Source organism: Equus asinus, chromosome 23 (assembly GCF_041296235.1).
Source record: "Equus asinus isolate D_3611 breed Donkey chromosome 23, EquAss-T2T_v2, whole genome shotgun sequence".
Lineage (NCBI taxonomy): Eukaryota > Metazoa > Chordata > Mammalia > Perissodactyla > Equidae > Equus > Equus asinus.
The window spans coordinates 57,541,399-57,559,952 of record NC_091812.1 but is presented as its reverse complement, the minus strand read 5'-3'; the positions used below and the strand labels follow the sequence as shown (position 1 = coordinate 57,559,952).

The 18,554-nt window shown below is 40.1% G+C and overlaps 2 protein-coding genes across 3 annotated transcripts in view; one reads left to right on the top strand and one right to left on the bottom strand.

Annotated features, from left to right (window-relative positions):
- IFT74 (intraflagellar transport 74) overlaps positions 1-1,819 on the bottom strand; it is an 89,923-nt gene extending 88,104 nt beyond the window's left edge. For both annotated transcript variants that reach the window (XM_014853385.3, XM_070495828.1), the window contains exon 1: positions 1,684-1,819. The gene's annotated coding sequence lies outside the window, so the exon portion shown is untranslated. The remainder of the gene's footprint in view (positions 1-1,683) is intronic.
- The window catches only part of PLAA (phospholipase A2 activating protein), a 41,189-nt gene continuing 24,215 nt past the window's right edge, over positions 1,581-18,554 (top strand). Inside the window, exons 1-4 of the mRNA XM_014853383.3 lie at positions 1,581-2,160; positions 8,721-8,914; positions 18,035-18,135; positions 18,219-18,339. Coding sequence (XP_014708869.3) covers positions 1,811-2,160; positions 8,721-8,914; positions 18,035-18,135; positions 18,219-18,339 — 766 coding nt within the window. The 5' untranslated portion in view covers positions 1,581-1,810. The remainder of the gene's footprint in view (positions 2,161-8,720; positions 8,915-18,034; positions 18,136-18,218; positions 18,340-18,554) is intronic.

Genomic DNA, 18,554 nt, shown 5'->3' with positions numbered 1-18,554 from the left:
AATACAACATTTAAGTATGGATGCGATTCTGGTACCATCTGTTTCTCTTCATTTCATTGGAAGCTTCATATCTTTACGCTCCCTGTCAGCGTTCTTTTGATCAAGCTTGTGGAGAAGGCTGAATTAAATGGAAAGTGGTCCTAAAAGAATTATTTTAAAATCAGTGTTTTTAAAAAAAAGTCACATGAGAAATACTTCATCTCAAATCTTACCTCTCTCATAAAGTAACGAAGTTTTTCTTCCAGTCTTCTTATAGACAGAGCTTAAATGTGATTGCAGCTACAATTATAACATACATACATGTTGCACTTTTAACAATTTTCACATTATTTCCAACTTGCATACGTAATTTATATCCAGATTTATTTTCTTATATGCCTGCCTTCAAGAAGTTTAAAATCAATGCAATGCACAATCAAATAATATGAGCTGAGTTTTCACTTAAAGTTTGTAAAACATTTTCATATAATTATCCCATTTGAGCCCAACATATTTGTAGTTTGTTATCCTTTTGGTCACTGTAGTGAAAGGGAGTATAATTTGCCACTCTAAAATATGCCACTTTGATATAAGTATTATTTTGAGCTTAAGGCAATTGAAAAGAACCGGATGCAAGAAAAGCTCTCTACCATTCCCCTATTTGCCTAAAAGGAAGGCATAAATTTTCAAAGGTGTCCCTCCTTGCCTCTCTACTAGAAAGGACAAAAGTTAATCATCGGAGGCAACCTCAGACCCTTTATCAGCCTGGAGACTGCACCAGAGGAATCTAAATAACACTTCACTAACTAGCCTTTGTCTACCATTAGTTTCCCGTATATTTGCTTTCTCATAATTCGCTGCCTCTAAAGACTTAAGGTCCTTTTCTTTTCTTTCTTCTGTAAAAATCTATTGTTCGTTTGTTAAGAAATGCTATATAAGCCCAAGCTTTAGCCACCTCTTCGAGTTAATCATCTGTGTTTCTCCCTTGTATCATATGATATACATATTAATAAACTTATGTTTCTTTTTCTCTTGTTAATCTGTCTTTTGTTCCAGAACACCAGCAGGAAGTCTAGACGGGTAGAAAGAAAAAAGCTATTTCCTCCCGTGCAACCTCTAACTGCCCAACTCTTCCATATATTATCTCAAAGAGAAGCTACTGACGTTACGATTTCTCCCTCAGTGCCTTCAGACGTTCGCGAAGGGGATCCAGGATTTGTCATCTGTATACAGATGTGACAGCTGAGAGAAACTATTTCTTTTAAATCTTTGAATTGCTTAACACAATTTTTTCTAACTACCAAGAACCCAGTTTCGTGTTCACAGAATTTAAGGCAAGCGACTGTTTCCAATTTGGCTGCAGGCTGTCTCTTTTTAATTAAAAAACAACGTTCAGTTTGTAAAAATCTCAGGAGACTATGCACAGAAGGTTTGGGGAAATCGGAGTAAGGCTGTCCTAACAGAACACTCGAAACAATCTCATTCAATCGCAAGGCAACGCACAGCCCCGCGGACCAAAATTTAAAATGCCCGGATTCGGCGCGCCTGCGACTCACGCCCCGTTGGCGCGTGGCATTGTGGGATTTGTAGTCCCAGCCCGTATTCCGTATTACAATAGACTGTTCAGCCGGGGGCTCGGACAAGGCGTCGGCTGGGAAAGGACCCGGATTTGCACACCGGGGCGGAAGGGCCGGGCGCGGTTACCTCTTCTTCGGCCGGCGGTGTAGGGTGCAGGAGGGAAGCGAGCCAGAGCTTGGTGTCGGCCTCGGCAGTCGGGACGCACACGGTCTGCGTCATGGCGGGCTGGGGCCGATGATGAATTCCGGTGTGCATGTCAGGGTTGCTGTGTCACTCGGCCCGCTCGGCGCGCCCCTTCCCCACCGCCCTTCCGCACCGGCTTTCGGGCTCTTCCGGTCTCCGGCCGCCCCGCACCGGTAGGGCCCTCTCCCGCCGCGGCCCGGGGCACGCCCGACCTCCCCTGCGGACTGACCTCGCGCGGTGCCTGGCCCCGGGCGCCCGACCTACGAGGGCCATGGCGGGCGGCGCCGCCAGGTACCGGCTGAGCTGCTCGCTCCCGGGCCACGAGCTGGACGTGAGGGGCCTGGTGTGCTGCCTCTATCCGCCCGGGGCCTTTGTGTCCGTGTCCCGAGACCGCACCACCCGCCTCTGGGTCCCGGACAGGTGAGCGCGGCGAGTCTGGCTGCCCCCGGCTGTGTTGCAAGCTTCCTACCGCGAGTGGGGGGAGAGGTACCCTGCCCTGCTCTCCCTCCCCGGCCTTCCGTCTGGTCTGCGCTCCCTCCCAGTTCTCAGAGCTCTGGCACTCTGGGCGCGCATTGTAAGAAGCCAGTGAGATTAGTGGAAAGAGCACGGATTGGGGGAACCGACACCTACTTTCTTGTCCTGACTTGACCACTAACGAGCGGGTAACCTTGGGCGAACCTCTCACCTTTGGGGGCTTCAGTTTTTGGACGATGATTTGCCATGTTTGTTTCAGATTTGAAATTTTACTGATACCAGGTGCACCGTCCTAAGTGAGGCAGTGTGAAAGCATCTGGCGTGTAATTGAAACAAGTCCTCTTTTTTCCGCTAGAATTTGCTCCCTAGTTTTCCTTCGTATTTAGTTTTTGAGAAGCGTAGTCCTCAAGAATTGCATTGCAGAATGTTGCATTGGCTCATTTCCTCGTTGCCCAAGTCAGAGTTTCTTAGTCTGCCGTCTGTGATGGGCTTAGGCGGACGAGGTGAGACCCCTTAACTGTTTGTGGCTGTGTAGGGATATGCTGTTTTCTTGAGGAGAGAAAGCCCATTGCCTTCAAAAGATTGTCAGGGAGGTTAACCAAAACAGGATTAAGAAACAGAAGGTTAGGCTCCAGTCCAAGTTCAAGGGTTCAGCCCTGATTTGGCTGGTGTAATACCATCTGGAGGACAGATTTCAGTTCAGAAAGAGAAAAACTAAGGTGAGTTACTTTGTTATGTAGTAAGCCTCCCGTCAGTAGAGGTGTCACTCAGAGTTTGGGTGACCATAAATTCAGATGACAGCTATTTATTGAGTGTCTCCTGTTTGTTTGGGATCCTGAAGAAGAAGACGACAGACCAGTCCCCTGTGTTTATAGAGCTTTCTTACAGTCTAGGAGGGAAGATGGATCAAAAAACAGCGAAATAAATACTCATTGGCATCTGCACTATGAAGAGAACAAATGTAGATAGAAAATTGAGTGGAGAGAGATGTTAAAGAAGGAAGTCCATCTGAGGAGAGTTTTTGGTTTTTTTAAGCTGACACTGAGAATGGAGCTGGTCGAGGGAGCGAGGAATGAGGAGGGTTGAATTGGGAGAGCATTGTAGGCAGCAGGGGGAGCAAGCGCAGAGGCCCTGGACTGAGAAAGAGGACAGTCTGAGTGCAGAGGGAATCAGCTCTGAGGGGAGGGCTGGTCTTAGGGGCTGGCAGGAGCCAGAGCATGCCGTGGTAAGGGCTGAGGAAAGGAGTTAGTAGGTAGAAGCCTTGCAAGAGTTTCAAGCAGGGAGCACAATGGTTTGATTTACCTGTTGACAAGTTTCTGCGAGCTGCTGGTGGGGAATGGATTGCAGAGGATACATGCGGGAGTAGATCTGTGTGGAGGCTTTTGCAGTAGTGCTGCCAAGACATGATGATGGACTGCACAGGGGTGTTGAACAGCTCACTCCTGTATTGAATCGCGTGAGAAGACCTCTGCAGGGCTCTTCTAACTCGAAGATTCTATGATATTCCAAACCTCTTAGTAACATGAATATGGAACTTTTTTGTGTATTTGAGTACAATTACTGATTATGCTTGTAGGTTTAAAACTGAATGCGGGAGAAACGTATGCCCGGTAGGATATAAACATTGAAGTACGGAGTAGCTAAAGGATGCCTGTCGTAATAGTTGAATCCTGTCATTAACTTTGTACAGCTGTGTTAGGTTAACAAGAACTTAAATCACTGGAGTGCTTGCATTTACCAGGAACTTGAGCAACTTTGGGCTGAAATGATCCTGTTTGAAAACTGGTTCTTTTCATTTAACTCCTGTGATTTTTTGCTTCTGTTTTTCAAAATTCATTTATGTATTTATTCAACTAATACTGATTGAGAGCCTGCATTGTGCCAGGCACAGGGCTAGATAGTGGGTGATTAGTGAAATAAGCTTGCCTTACCTCTCATTTCCAATGCTCAGGTTAGAGCATCTCATAGTTAGTGGGTGATGAACCTCTTATTCATCCCAAATAGTGTCTCAACCATACCTTTAGTGTTATAAACAGCGTCTTTAAGGCTGACATCCTGACAATTTATATTTCGTGGTACATTAATAAAGTTAATGAAGTGCTGTAAAATGTTTGGAGCCAGGTAGTAAATGAAAATTGTTTTCCCGTGTACATTGCTGCTAGGGTTCTGGATCAGGATGTGAAGTGTAGGGACGGACTGGGAGTGATGGGAGGAATTTAATTCAGTTTCAGAGAGGCAAAATAGTTCTATTCCAGCATGGACTAAACCAGATATCTTGTCTGTCCCAAAAGCCCACTGAACACTCAGAAAGTCACTGGGCTTTCTGAAGGCCCTTCAGAACGGAGACAGTATTTTTTGGTTGTACATTGAACTTAACCAGTTAACATGCCATTGTTTCAGACTGCTTCAGGCCTCTATCAGCCCACTTCAAATTAAACTGTATTTCTCAGGTCTATCCCCGACCATTGCTTTGCCTTTTGAAGACTACTCATATTTGAAAGATGCAACTTCAGATTTAATATCTTGTCTTGAGTCTTTCCTGACCATACAAGGCTGAAGTGACTTCTCCCTCATGTGAACACTCAGCACTTTGGGTCCTTAGTTACATAGTTCAGTGGGTTTCTTAAGAAATCAGGGCCATTCCCTTCCTACTCTCCCCCCTTCTGTTTCCCTTTCTTAGAGGCAAAATTTTCATCTCTTTTAACATCTTATTTTTGTATTTTACTTTCAGGTCAATATATCTAAAGTGCTGTATTGCTCTGTCTTTTTATTTTTAAAATTTTTTATTTTAGGCATTATTTTATTCTTACTGTGAAATATGAGAATTTAGCTCTCTTTCTGCCCTCTACCAACGCCCATCACATATGCATCCTTTGTATGCCCTGACCCTTATAATTTAACTGAATTTAGACTAAATCAGTATTTTGTGACTGCACAGAGTCTATCTACACCTGAGCTGTGGAATAAACTCTTATAACTTCTCAGTTTCATGGTCTCCCTATAGCTAATAATTGTCTTGCTTTTGGTTTTCGTTTGCTTAATTTTCTGTGTATTTATCACTAACTCAACTTCAGATTCTTTGTTGTCTAAATCTCCCCTGAAGACCGTAGGACGTATTGGATATTTTACAGTTTCATCTTCCTGACAATGAAAACTTCCTGACCTGGTCTGTCTGCCCCTGGTGCACAGCTGATCCTGGGATCGCTCTCCGCGGTCATCTTAGCGATTCTCTTGTTGGACCGTTTGTGTTGGATTTCTATCATCAACATCCTTTAACTTTGTGTTTCTTCCTTTGACACTTTATTGGAGCACATCCTCTGGGAACTTCCTGAAACATATCCATTGATAATAAATGTATTAAGACCTTGCAAGTCTGAAAATTATTTTATTCTGCCTTGTTACTTGAGTAATAATTTAAGTCTTTGTAGCATTCTAATTTCCAAGTAATTTTTCTTCAGAATTTTGAAGCTCTTACTTCATCATCTTCTAGCCTCTAGTGTTAGAGTTGAGAAATTTGAAGCCATTCTGATTCTTGACCTATAATTTCTTTTCTCTCGAAGGCAGTCTATATTCATCCATTGTTCAGGACCATTAGTGGGCCCCTTTAATATCAAAACTCCTGTCTGTAAGTTCTAGGACATTTTCCTAAATTAATTCTTTCATTTCTTCCTCTCCATTTTCTTTGTCCTCTTGTCTGGAACTTTTAATTTAGATATTGAACTTGTTTCTAAATTTCTTTTTTATTTCTCCTTCCCTCTCTCTCTTTTTGCTATACTTTCTCAGAAATTGCCTTGACTTTTTGTGAAATTATGTTCTTGTTTCATAGTTGCAATATCTTATATTTAAGAATGATAATGATTTTTTATTTTTAAGTTATTTTTTCCTTAGTGATCTGTTTCCTCCAAATTAGTTTTTACCTCTCCCTATTTATTTTGGTCACTAGATTTCATGCTGGAGGAGGCTTTTCCAGAATGGTCAGCGTTAAGGGTGGAGAACTAAAAACTTCCTGGGAAGCTCGGCTCATAGGTGAGGCTTGCTGGTTGTGAGCTTCACTGTAGGGTTATCTGGCTAGACCATTTCACTGGGCTGATCTCCTGCCTGGAGGATGACTGCCTGACCTGCACGGTTTTGTCTTTGGTGGTCTTGGGCTCCATTATGAATGTACATGTTCCTCACAGCCCAAGGCTCAACCATGACTTGTGTCCCTCCAGCCAAAGATTTTCATCTTTTTTTTTTTTTAAAGATTTTTAAAATTTTTTTCCTTTTTCTCCCCAAAGCCCCCCGGTACATAGTTGTATATCCTTTGTTGTGGGTCCTTCTAGTTGTGGCATGTGGGACACCACCTCAGCATGGTTTTATGAGTAGTGCCATGTCTGTGCCCAGGATTGGAACCAATGAAACGCTGGGCCGCCTGCAGTGGAGTATGCGAACTTAACCACTCGTCCACGGGGCCAGCCCCTCATCTTTTTTTTTTTGAGGAAGATTAGCCCTGAGCTAACTGCTGCCAATCCTCCTCTTTTTGCTGAGCTAATATCCATGCCTGTCTTCCTCTACTTTATATGTGGGACACCTACCACAGCATGGCATGGCGTGCCAAGTGGTGCCATGTCCACACCCAGGATCTCAACTGGCGAACCCTGGGCCACCGAAGCAGAATGTGCGAACTTAACCCCTGCATCACTGGGCCAGCCCAGATTTTCATCTTTTATTTAAAAAAGCTTCAGGGGCCGGCCCCGTGGCTGAGTGGTTAAGTTCACCCACTCCGCTTCTGCAGCTCAGGCTTTCGCTGGTTCAAATCCTGGGCACGGACATGGCACCACTCATCGGGCCATGCTGAGGCAGCATCCCACATGCTACAGCTAGAAGGACCCACAACTAAGAATATACAGCTATGTACCAGGGGATTTTGGGGAGAAAAAGGAAAAATAAAATCTTTAAAAAAGCTTCAGACTTTCACTGGGTGCAAGAGGGACAATTGTCTAGCTAGATTGTTTAGCTGCTTTTTTTCATTAATACTTTAAGTATTTTTCATCGATTCAAGAAATACTTATAGGAACTTTGGAAAATAACAAGAAGAACCAGATCTGGATTCTGCCATTAAGAACTTCAGAGACACTGCAGAAGATGCACGTAAATGTCTATACTGGGAAATGCTAAGGGACACACATAGGTAGATTTAATGGTTTGCATAATATAGAGTTTTAAACATGTCCCATCTTTTAAATGTCTTTGGGCTTGTTCGTAAAATGGTTTCTAAAAGCGCATTTAAAAAAACCCACCAAAATAAAACGGAAAAGTTAAAAATAGCTACTACCAGATACCTTCTTTTGAAGATTTTTTCTTTTGATTCAGCTTCTAACTCATTCTGAAGCCTTTCAACTAGTCTTCTTTATTCTAGTTCCTACCTTCTTTGGTGCCCATCTCTAGAGATCCACAGTGCTAATTCTTGAGCCTTTGGGGAATCATTGGTAAGTTGGTCCCCTACTTTCCCTGACGCCTGCTTAGAGTTCGTTTTCCTCAGGTCTCTCAAGGCCTTTACTACTTTTCTGTCAGCTTTCAGTATTCAAAGTTCTATTCCTGTTCCAGGTTTTGCTCATTCTCCATGGCCTTCTGGGTTTATCCCTTTCTTAAAATATATGTACATATGTACATACATATATATTGTTTTAGTGGTGTTTGGGAAGAGAACAAAAATAGATATGTGTTCAGTCTTTATCCAGGAGTCCTGTCTTTTTATATGCCTAGTCTTATCTCCTTGAACTAAACTCCAAACTCCTTGATTTAGCTTTTAGCTTGTGTAAGGGATATAATTCTTTATATCCCTCTCAGCAGCTAACTCAAGAGCCTTCCACATAGTATACCACCATCTGGTTTTTGACTTGTTATGTAAGTGGTGATGCTGAGTGACTGACGTGTATAACAAATTGGTTTTCCTTCTGATCCCGAGGCACTTATTAGTATCTTGTGTCCCTAGAACAGTTATTTGTATCCCTGTATTAGTTACTTTAGTTTGTGTATTGAGAATGATTGGTATTCCAGCTATTTGGGTACACGTACTATACTAATGGTATAATGTTCCATACTCTGAAAATGTCTTCTCTATGTTTAAGGCTTATTGATAGTAGATTCCATTATCCTAATTGTATGAATATTTCACTGCACTTGGGATTTCTTAGGGTAACAGTCACTGATGGGTGGAAATGAAGATGGAGGATGAAAAAAGCCACTTAAAATATTTCTTTCCCTCCCTTTTCTTCCTTGATCTTTCTGTTAATTAACAGTCTTATCAATGAAACACTAATTCAGCTTCTCCTAATCTGATGTAAACCTCTGTAGTAGCTAATGTAAACTAGCTATTTAATATTTAATTTAAAACAAATTCTTAAAATAGTGTGTACTCTAAAGTTCAACCTAGACACTAAATGAAAAGGAGTCCTTTGTCAACTTATGTCCTGGGCTAAGTCGGAGGACAAGTACATGTCTTATTAATTATCATGTCTTTCCAGTCCTAACAGGGGCTTTACAGAAATGCACTGTATGAGTGGCCACTCCAATTTTGTATCTTGTGTATGCATCATACCTTCAAGTGACACATACCCTCATGGACTGATTGCCACTGGAGGAAATGATCACAACATTTGCGTTTTCTCACTGGAGAGTCCGGCACCACTTTATATACTAAAAGGTCACAAAAATACTGGTGAGTATAACACTTTGGTGTTTTTCTGTTTGGAGAAATTTCATCCTTTTGAAAGTAAAACTCACATATCCGTTTTTCCTAGTTTTTGTTATGTTTGATTTACCTATAGCTATGGCTTGATAATGAAAACCTTTTTGCATCATCATTGTTCTATATATTCTCTGTTATAGATTTACTGTAGTCATCAGAAAAGGTTGACATGCTTGTATGTGTAAAAAGTAAAGTTTTCAGTTATGGAAGGAAGAGGCTCTATAATTTTAGTATACTTTTTGATTTTGGTTTCTTAACTATTTGGTGCAAGGAATTCATTTACTCTGGAGAACTAGGAGTATTTCTTTATCTTTTGGCTATGTATATATTTATGCAGCAAATCGAAGATCCAGAAGGAAGGTGTTTAGGACATTAGTATCATTATTGAGCAATATTTAATACTTTTGAATATTGTTTTCTATGATTTGTATATATTTCTGATTCTCTTATATTCCTAGATTTGTGTATGGCTTAACAGCTCTTTGTTATAAAATGATGTGTTTAATCAGTGCAGTATGGTACTTATTTTTTTTATGTATCTGGAATAGTTTGGGACATCACTAAGCAAATAGTATGGTCCATAAAAACTTTAACTTAATTCCTTTAAAGAGTTTGTAAAATGTTTTGTGTGTATATGTGTGAAATCTTCAATACAGAGTGATAGTTTTTTTTTTAACTTTACTAAGGAAATCTTCAAATGTATACGAAAGTAGAGACATAGTATTTTATAATGAGTTGTATATAAACATATGTAAAAGAGAACAATACAATGATCTCTTTCACCCAAGTATTTACATAGCTTCAAAGATTATCAACATGTGGACTATCTTGTTTCATCATCCTCCTCTTCCACAACATTTTAAAGGAAATTTCCAATATACTATTTCATTTGTGAATAGTTCAATATGTAGCTCTAAAGTAGAGCTTGGCAAACTTTTTCTCTAAAGGGCCAGATAGTAAATATTTTAGGCTTTGCAGGCCATATGGTCTCTTTCACAACTACTCAACTCTGCTGTTGTGTTTAGAAGCAGCCATTGACAATAAATAAAGAGATAAGCCTGTCTGTGTCTCAGTAAACCTTTATTTATGGATACTGAGATTTGAATGTCATATAATTTTCACATGTCAGGAAGTATTTTTGAATTTTTTTCCTCAACTACTTAAAAGTATACAAACTATTCTTAGTTTGTACATTGTACAAAAACAGGTGGCCCATGGGCCATAGCATGCTATAAAAGTTTTAGTTTGCTCTAAAAGATAAGGATTCTCTTTTTTTAGAAAACAATATCATTATGATACCTAAGACAAAACAAAACCTAATTTCTTATTTTCAATATCTAGTGAATGTTCAAATTTACCCATTTGTTTCATGAATTTTTTTTTACAGGTGGTTTGAATTGTGACCCAAACAAGGTCTACATATCTTTCCATCTGTTGGTTTCTTTCCTTTTTTCCCCCCTCTCTATTTGAAACCAACTTATTGTACCTGTAGAATTTCCTACAATCCGAACTTTGCTGATTTACGTCTTGTTGTTTCCTTTAACATGTTCCTCAATCCCCTCAATGTTTTGTCAGCTATTAGTTAGATCTAGGAGCTTGATCAGATTCAGATTCATATTTTTGGCATGAATAGTTTGTGGGTAGTATTGTATATTTTCTACTGTAACATGTCAGGAGGCACATAATCTCTCTTTTTGTGATGATAAGATTGATGGGTGGGTTGAAGTGTTGTATCATCCATTCATTATGAAATTCCCATCATCCTTTTATATAATGGTTTTTAGCATCTGTTGATGATCATTGCATAGATCCAGTATTTCATTACAATTTGCAAAATGATTATACTCGAATTCTACCATTATTTCTGCATTTAATAGCATTTTTCTGTATAGAATTTTCCCACATCAACTCTTTGGTTACCATGTGAGACTTTTATGCAGAGAAGACGGGATAAATGATTGCCTTGCCCCCTCTCCCACCTCTTACTGGATTCCGGAATGAGTTGGTTGCCGACCATCTTTTTGTTTGTTTGTTTTTGATTCTCAAATTGTCCTGTATTTGTCCAGTGGAAACCTCCTGTGGCCTTTTGATAAGACCTTCGGTAGTCTTCCTTGCTTTTGATGTTCCAGGTTCACTTTATGCATTTTTTATTCTAGACCTGAAAGCACCCATTTTGCCAAGAAGCTCTCTGTTTTTCTTTTAGTGGAAACATCATATTTAGAAACCTCAATTTGGGCTGTAGTGGTGCTGACTGGGATTGTTTTTTATCTTCAAAGGAAAAACTACGCTACAAGGTACATTCAGAGAAGTCTAGATTCTGTCTGTATTGCCGTCTTGCACCATCCATCCTTATAATTAACTATTTTGTGTTAACTTTGTTCTTCCTTTTAAAAAAAATAGCAATTATGTGTATTTATATTGTCCCTTTCTTAGAAGATAACACTATATGCAATTTTCCGCCCTTGCTATTTTTGCCTGATAATATTGTTCTGGAGATGACTTTATTGCAGTGTTTAGAAATCTTCATTCATTTTTGCAGCAGCATTGTACTTCATTGTATAGCTCTGCTGTAACTGTTCCAACTTATTCAACCAGTCCCCTATTGATGGACATCTGAGTTTCCAGTCTTTTGCTAGTGCAGATAGTGCCATGATAAATGGCTTTGTGCATATGCCAGTTTGCTTTTTTGTGAGTGTAACTTAGGTATAATATCCATTTCTGGATCAAAGTGCAAATTAAATAAGTTCTGATTTTTAATTCAGCTTGATGCAGTATTATCCATTAGGAAATATATCGTATGATGTAGGTTTTTGAAGATAAATTATTGTCTGAGAAATAAGATTATAAAAAGAAGAAAGCTTTAAAAAATTAACTGTCTACAAAAAACTTAAGATTCTTTGTTTTTAGACTAGCACATGAATAAATTATTAATATAAGGATCAAACAAATGGTTGAATTTACTGTCCTTCTAGGCGTTTGAGTTTAAAGATCAAAAGAAAAACCAAAAGATAGTGCATAAGATTTAAGTCAATCTTTTTAAAAGTATGTACTTATTTAAAAAGCAACTTTTCATATAAATGGAAAAATTCACTTTGACTTCCAAAGTGAATGTGAATTCAAATACGTTAATCATATATTTGTACAGTAATCTCTTTCTGTCTTTCCCCTATGACTAAGCACATGTAATGCATTATGGATCCATAGGAGATGTTTTCTGTTCTCATTGCCAAGACTGTTTGTGCGTTTCCTGAGCATCGAATCTTTTTTCATCCTAAAAGATTAAAATCATTTAATCTCTCTGAAGTTTAGTCTCTTCATCTGTTGAATGAGAGTAATAGCATTTAGTTCCTGGGGTTCTTGTGGAATGCGATGCACTTTTTTACAGTGTCTGGTACATGGTAAGCCCTTCATAGCTCTTAGGTGTTATTACTAAGTAAAGTACTTCTTTGCAGAGGCCCAACACCAGCACCTGTTCATGACCTCATGTCACACATTTTACGTACTGTTCCTGTTTTCCTTTTGTCCTGCTTTCCTATTCCACTTATTTTTAATTTTTGTCTTAGTGTATTGTGTGTATTTATGAAAGTCACTTAAAATTTTTCTACAACAGAGTAGGTAACAAAGTTTGGAGAATGCTTGTTTAAATGTAATCATAATGCATATGTAGTTTTAAAACTTTTGTGTTTTTCCTAAAGTTAATGACCCCCTTCTTGTTTCCATATCTTTCTGTGTAACTATAGCTGATTCTTTACAAATATTGCAAAGATCTGTCAAATTCCTATTACTTTTTTCACATATTCTAACGTAGAATGAGTCAGGATAGTCTAGGTTATGGTATGGTAACACTTCCCAGATTTCAGTGGGGGAGCACAAAATATGTATTCATCATGGATTATTGAGGGAGCTCTGCTCGTCAGGAGTTTCTCAGGGACCCAGGCTGATGGGGCTTCCTCTCTACATGTGCTTTAGTGGTGGTTGTGGCAGTGAAAGGACAATATGAATAATAAGGTACTGTCTCTTAAAAACATTTGTCTGAAAGTGTCGGCCACCATTTCTTCTGTTGACTGATGCATGTATCAGGCTGTGCCTAACTTCAAACGGAGGAGGAAAGTGCCATCATACCACTTTTGGGCAAATGCCAGTGCCCAAAAAGGGGGAGCTAACACAGCCTGCCTCTGGTCACCAGTTACTCAGCTTGCTCTTCCTTCTGCAAGCAAAATACCCACCTCTCTCCGTGTCAGACAAACCAAAAGTCCCATCCACTTACAGCATCAAGCCCAAAGACAAGAATCTTGGGTGATACTTAGTACTCTAAACATCGCAGGGGTGATGCTCAGGTGTTTTCTACATCAGCTCCAGATATAGTTCCTCTTAAATTCAGAGGTCTATGGGCTAAAAACAAGTATCTGTCACCTGTCACCCCATATGCAGTTGTGGAACAGGGATAGGGGAATCAGAACAAACACTCCCATTCAGAAAAGTGAGCAATGCAAGACAGCAGTTTCTAATCTGTACTCTTTCTGGAATTCAGATGGGTGGCCGTTTCAGGGACACCCTTCTCCTCTGAGATTGGTAGATTTTTGTAATCAGTTCCCTCTGATCTCTAAAAGGGGTTCCTCAATCCATTGTTCTTTATGGTTCTGCTTTGGGACCCTCTGGGTTACTCTTGTCTCTTATTCTCCTTGGTGACATTGAAGTTGCTCCTTGGGGACTAAGCAACTTTCTCAGCTTGCTTTCTGCTTGTGGGAGTTGGGTACACAAGGATCATTTTAAGCCTTGGACAGTCACAGCCTTTTTTAGTTCCTGGCAGTCTAACTCTTAAAAACTTGTTAGGCTTCAATTCCAGTCCAATCTCTGTGTCAATAGCCATACGCTCAGTTATAGTCTAGATTTACTATTTCTCCCTGCCTCTCCTTCCCTCTTCCCCTGCCTGCCTCTCCAGATTTAACTGCTGAAACCTTGAGCCTGTCAGATTTGAATAGGAAAGCTTAGATTCTTTTTCCTGAGCTGTATGCGCAATTGAAAGCGTTAATTTTTGGGCAGACAACCTTAATTTTCTTTGCTTTGAAAATACTTTAAATCCATTTGGAAGTTTTGGCACTGTGCATGATGGCCGTGTTTTTGATTTGTTTCTGTTGCATGGCTGAGTTTCAGTTGTCCTTTGCTGTTGGAAGGCTGCCTCAGGTGTATATTTTTCATTTGGGTTTGAGAAGCAGTTGGCTCTTCCAGTCCTGCAAGTCACTGTTTCTGGACTCTTCGTTCCTTCTTGAGAACCAGCCACTTCTTCTTGATCTCATTCCATTCTTTTAGTGCTTCGTCAAATGTAGCCAATAGCAAGCAACACCCATCACAGTAGTCCCGTTTTCCAACCTCTTTCTTTAGACTACAAGTTTATCATATCCTGAGTTATTGCCAGCAACAGTTTCACCAGATGTTCCTCACTTCATAATAAGGATCTCCAGTCTTCCATTCTCTGATTACAGTCTTCTTGTTACCTGCCCGTTAAGCCAATGCCATATATTTTAGATTTTTGTTTCAGCGGTGCCTTATTTTTGCTACCAATTTTCCATCAGTCAGGCAGGCTAGATGACATCGTGGTAAGCAGTAACTCCAGAATCTCAGTGGCTTAACCCAGTAATTTGCTTTGCGTTTTTCAGATCCAGTGCAGCAGTGGGCTCTGCTCCTTGTAATCACTCATGATCTGGGATGACCGAGGTTTCATCTCAACATGTGCTTTCACAGACAGTGGAGAGGAAGCAGGGCTTAACTGTGCACCTGTCCTTAAAGCTTCTACCTGAAAGTAACATTATTTCTGCTCATTTTTCAGTGCCAGAACAAGTCATGTGGCATGCTTAAAGCCAAAGGAAATGGAAAAGTTCAATCTTGCCTTTTGCTTAGGAGGTGAAGAGCAGAAAATATTAAATGAATATCACTAATGGCTACCACACTCAATTAAAATATTTGTCTGTTCCATGTTTTTCCTGTAAACTTCCCTCTTGCACCCTGCTAGCCTACTGTTGGATTAATGCTCCCTGGGCTAATGTCATCCCTGGAATCTTCTTTGGCGATCTATTTCCTGGATCCCACATTTATGTCGTTCTTAACTTACTCTTTCATTTTAGTGTAATACAGCTGTTGCAGCTTCCTAAGAAAGCTGTGAATGGGGGTAAATATATTTTATATTTGCATATTAGAAAATGGCTTTATTCTACCCTTACATTTGACTGTTAATTTGACTAGACATAGAAGCCTGTGTTAAAACCAGTGAGTGTCAGATTTTTGAAGGCAGTGCTCTGTTGTCTTTAGTGTATGATGTTGTTGAGAATTTGATGCTGTTCTGATTCACTGTCTTTTCTATGGGACACTCTTCTGGTCCCCTCCCAAGCTTTTAGAATCTTCTCTCTTTCTGATGTTGTAAAATTTCACAATGCATTTTTGCCTCTGTTTCTGAAAGTGCCTTTCACTGGGCACTTTTGTGGCTTCATTCAGTCTAGATTTTCATGTCCATCACCTGAACTATTTCTTTGTCCTCTTTGCATGCTTCCCCCTTCCCGTTATTTCTTTCTGGAATCCCTATTAGTTGGATGCTAAACACTCTGAAATTATTTTCTAACTTCTATTTCCTGTTTTTCATGTCTTTTCCTTTTTGGTCTAACTCTCAGCAGACTTTTTCTATTTTTTTCCTAGTTCTATTATTTTTTTTTAGTTCAGTTCTATTTTTAGCTTTATTTTCTTGTTCTCTCATTAGTCCTTTTTATATAGTATCTTATCTATTTGCAGATAATATAGTAGTGAAGATTTTTTCTGCTTCTTAAAATTGGATTTGTTTCTTCTGGATCCTCCAACCCATTCCTCCTTATTTTTGTTTGTTTTGATTTTTCTCTTTCATGTTGGAGACTTTTATTGAATGGCTGTTGGTATTAGATTGGCTGCTCATATTTAAGAATAAGGTACAGACCTGCAACTAAGATATACAACTATGTACCAGGGGGATTTGGGGAGATAAAGCAGGAAAAAAAAAATATTGGCAGCATTTGTTAGCTCAGGTGCCAAAAAAAAAATGAAGGTACAGAGAAGTTGGTTGAAAAGTGTTTGGCTTGTATAGATGGAGCTTGGTAATTGGTGGGCTTCATTCAATGCTGATTTGGTGGCAGTCTGACTTTTTAGACGGGAAACCCTCTCAAATGTCCATATCTAGAGTTCTTTAGCATTTTTCAGTCCTCTAGAGAAGTTCTCCACCTCTTACCTAGGTGGAGGGGGATCTATGCCTGGCTGCTGGTGTTGTGGAAGCAGAGGCCTGTTGGTACCACGTTTCAGGATGTAGACATTCTGCCTATTCTCCCTTACATTTCGTAGGGCTCCTTATCCAGCGCTTTATTATGCCTAGTGGCCTGGATCTGGACATTCTACTTCAGTTCCTCCAGAGAATACGCCTCCAGTCTCCGCAGTGGGTGGGGGTCAATCTCCTGACACTGTAGGCTGAGAGGAGACACCTAGTGTTGCACTGTGTTGTGTGCAGACTTTGCATCACTCTTCTCATTTTTCAAGTCCTCTGTATAGCGTCAACCTCCAACCTAGTGGCTGGATACTGAGTCTCATAGTTTTGTGGGGCCAGTTGCTCTGCTTCTAATCCCTCTGTGTGAGTGTTTAAATTATAACCTCCTCCCTTTTGTTAAGTCAGTTATGTTGTTTTCTGTTTTCTTTGTCCTTGTAGATTAATACCACTTATGACATTACTGTAGACGATCTACCATTTTTTTTTGAGGAAGATTAGCCCTAAGCTAACTGCTGCCAATCTTGCTCTTTTTGCTGAGGAAGACTGGCCCTAAGTGAACATCCATGCCCATCTTCCTCTACTTCACATGTGGGATGCCTACCTACTACAGCATGGCTTTTGCCAAGCAGTGCCATGTCCGCACTCGGGATCCGAACCAGCCCACCCCGGGCCACTGAGAAGCGGAACGTGAGAACTTAACCGCTGCGCGCGCCCCCGTCCCCCCGCCCCCCCGGGCTGGCCAAACAACCTACCATTTTTTTTTCTGTTTTTTTAAATATTTTATTTTTTTCCTTTTTCTCCCCAAAGCCTCCCCGGTACATAGTTGTATATTCTTCATTGTGGGTCCTTCTAGTTGTGGCATGTGGGACGATGCCTCAGCGTGGTTTGATGAGCAGTGCCACGTCTGCACCCAGGATTCGAACCAACGAAAACACTGGGCCACCTGCAGCGGAGTGCGTGAACTTAACCACTCAGCCATGGGGCAAGCCCCCAACAATCTACCATTTTTAATCAGAACTCTCTTGATTTCTATGTTTTGTTTTTTTTTAATTTTATTTTCATTTATTTTTTTTGAGGAAGATTAGCGCTGGGCTAACATCCACCACCAATCCTCCTCTTTTTGCTGAGGAAGACTGGCCCTGAGCTAACATCTGTGCCCGTTTTCCTCTGCTTTATATGTGGGACGCCTGCCACAGCATAGCTTGACAAACAGTGCATAGGTCCGCACCCGGGATCTAAACTGCGAACCAGGGCTGCCGAAACGGAACGTGTGAACTTAACTGCTGCGCCACTGGGCCGGCCCCTTATTTCTATGTTTTTAGATAATTTTTCATATTTATAATTCTTAACCTGTATAACTTTACATCAAGATGATAAGACAGGTAATTAACCATTCCATTACTGTTGAACATTTAGCTCTGCTCCAGTTTTTTATCATTTTAACTAAAGCGACTCTAAATATTTATATAAACAGCATTTCAAAATCATTTGCATTATCTTCCTATGTGGTTTCTTAGAACTGGAAGGGATTGTGCAATCACTTAATCCTGCTCCCTCATTTTACAAATGAAGAATTTGAGGTTGAATAATATCCCTGTGGTCAGCTCATGAGAGGCATAGGTACGACTGGCAAGTCTGGCACCAGAGTCTGTGCTCGCCACCACTGCACTCTTCTGCATCTCCATTGAGTTCAGTCTTAACTGGCTAAGATACTGTCACTTCACTGTTTTTAAAATTGCAATGCTTTACTATCTAGCAAGGATAAGCATTTTTCTATATGAAAATGTGTTAACTAATGTCTTTTTTTCCTTTAGTTTGTAGTCTTTCATCTGGAAAATTTGGGACATTACTTAGTGGCTCATGGGACACCACTGCTAAGGTCTGGCTGAATGACAAGTGCATGATGACTCTACAGGTACAATAATTCTGTGTGACTGTTCTGGATAATAAATATAGTGATTCTGTGGCAACTTAGCTTGATACTCGTTTTACTCACAGGGTCATACAGCTGCAGTATGGGCAGTAAAAATCTTACCTGAACAGGGCTTGATGTTAACTGGATCAGCAGACAAGACTATTAAACTGTGGAAGGCTGGAAGGTGTGAGAGGACTTTTTCAGGTGAGATCAGACTAGACAATTTTTATCATCTCCTTGCTTCATATTTGCTTAGATGGTTTTTTCTCAAAAGTTTAGAAGCTTGAAAGTAGTATTTGAAAACAGTGTATTTGAGCCATTTAATTTGAGTGAATGTAATTTTTCTCATGGTTAATACTTAATATCTTTTTAAAAGATATAATGAGACTTCTCATTAAAGGATCAGATGTGGACTAATA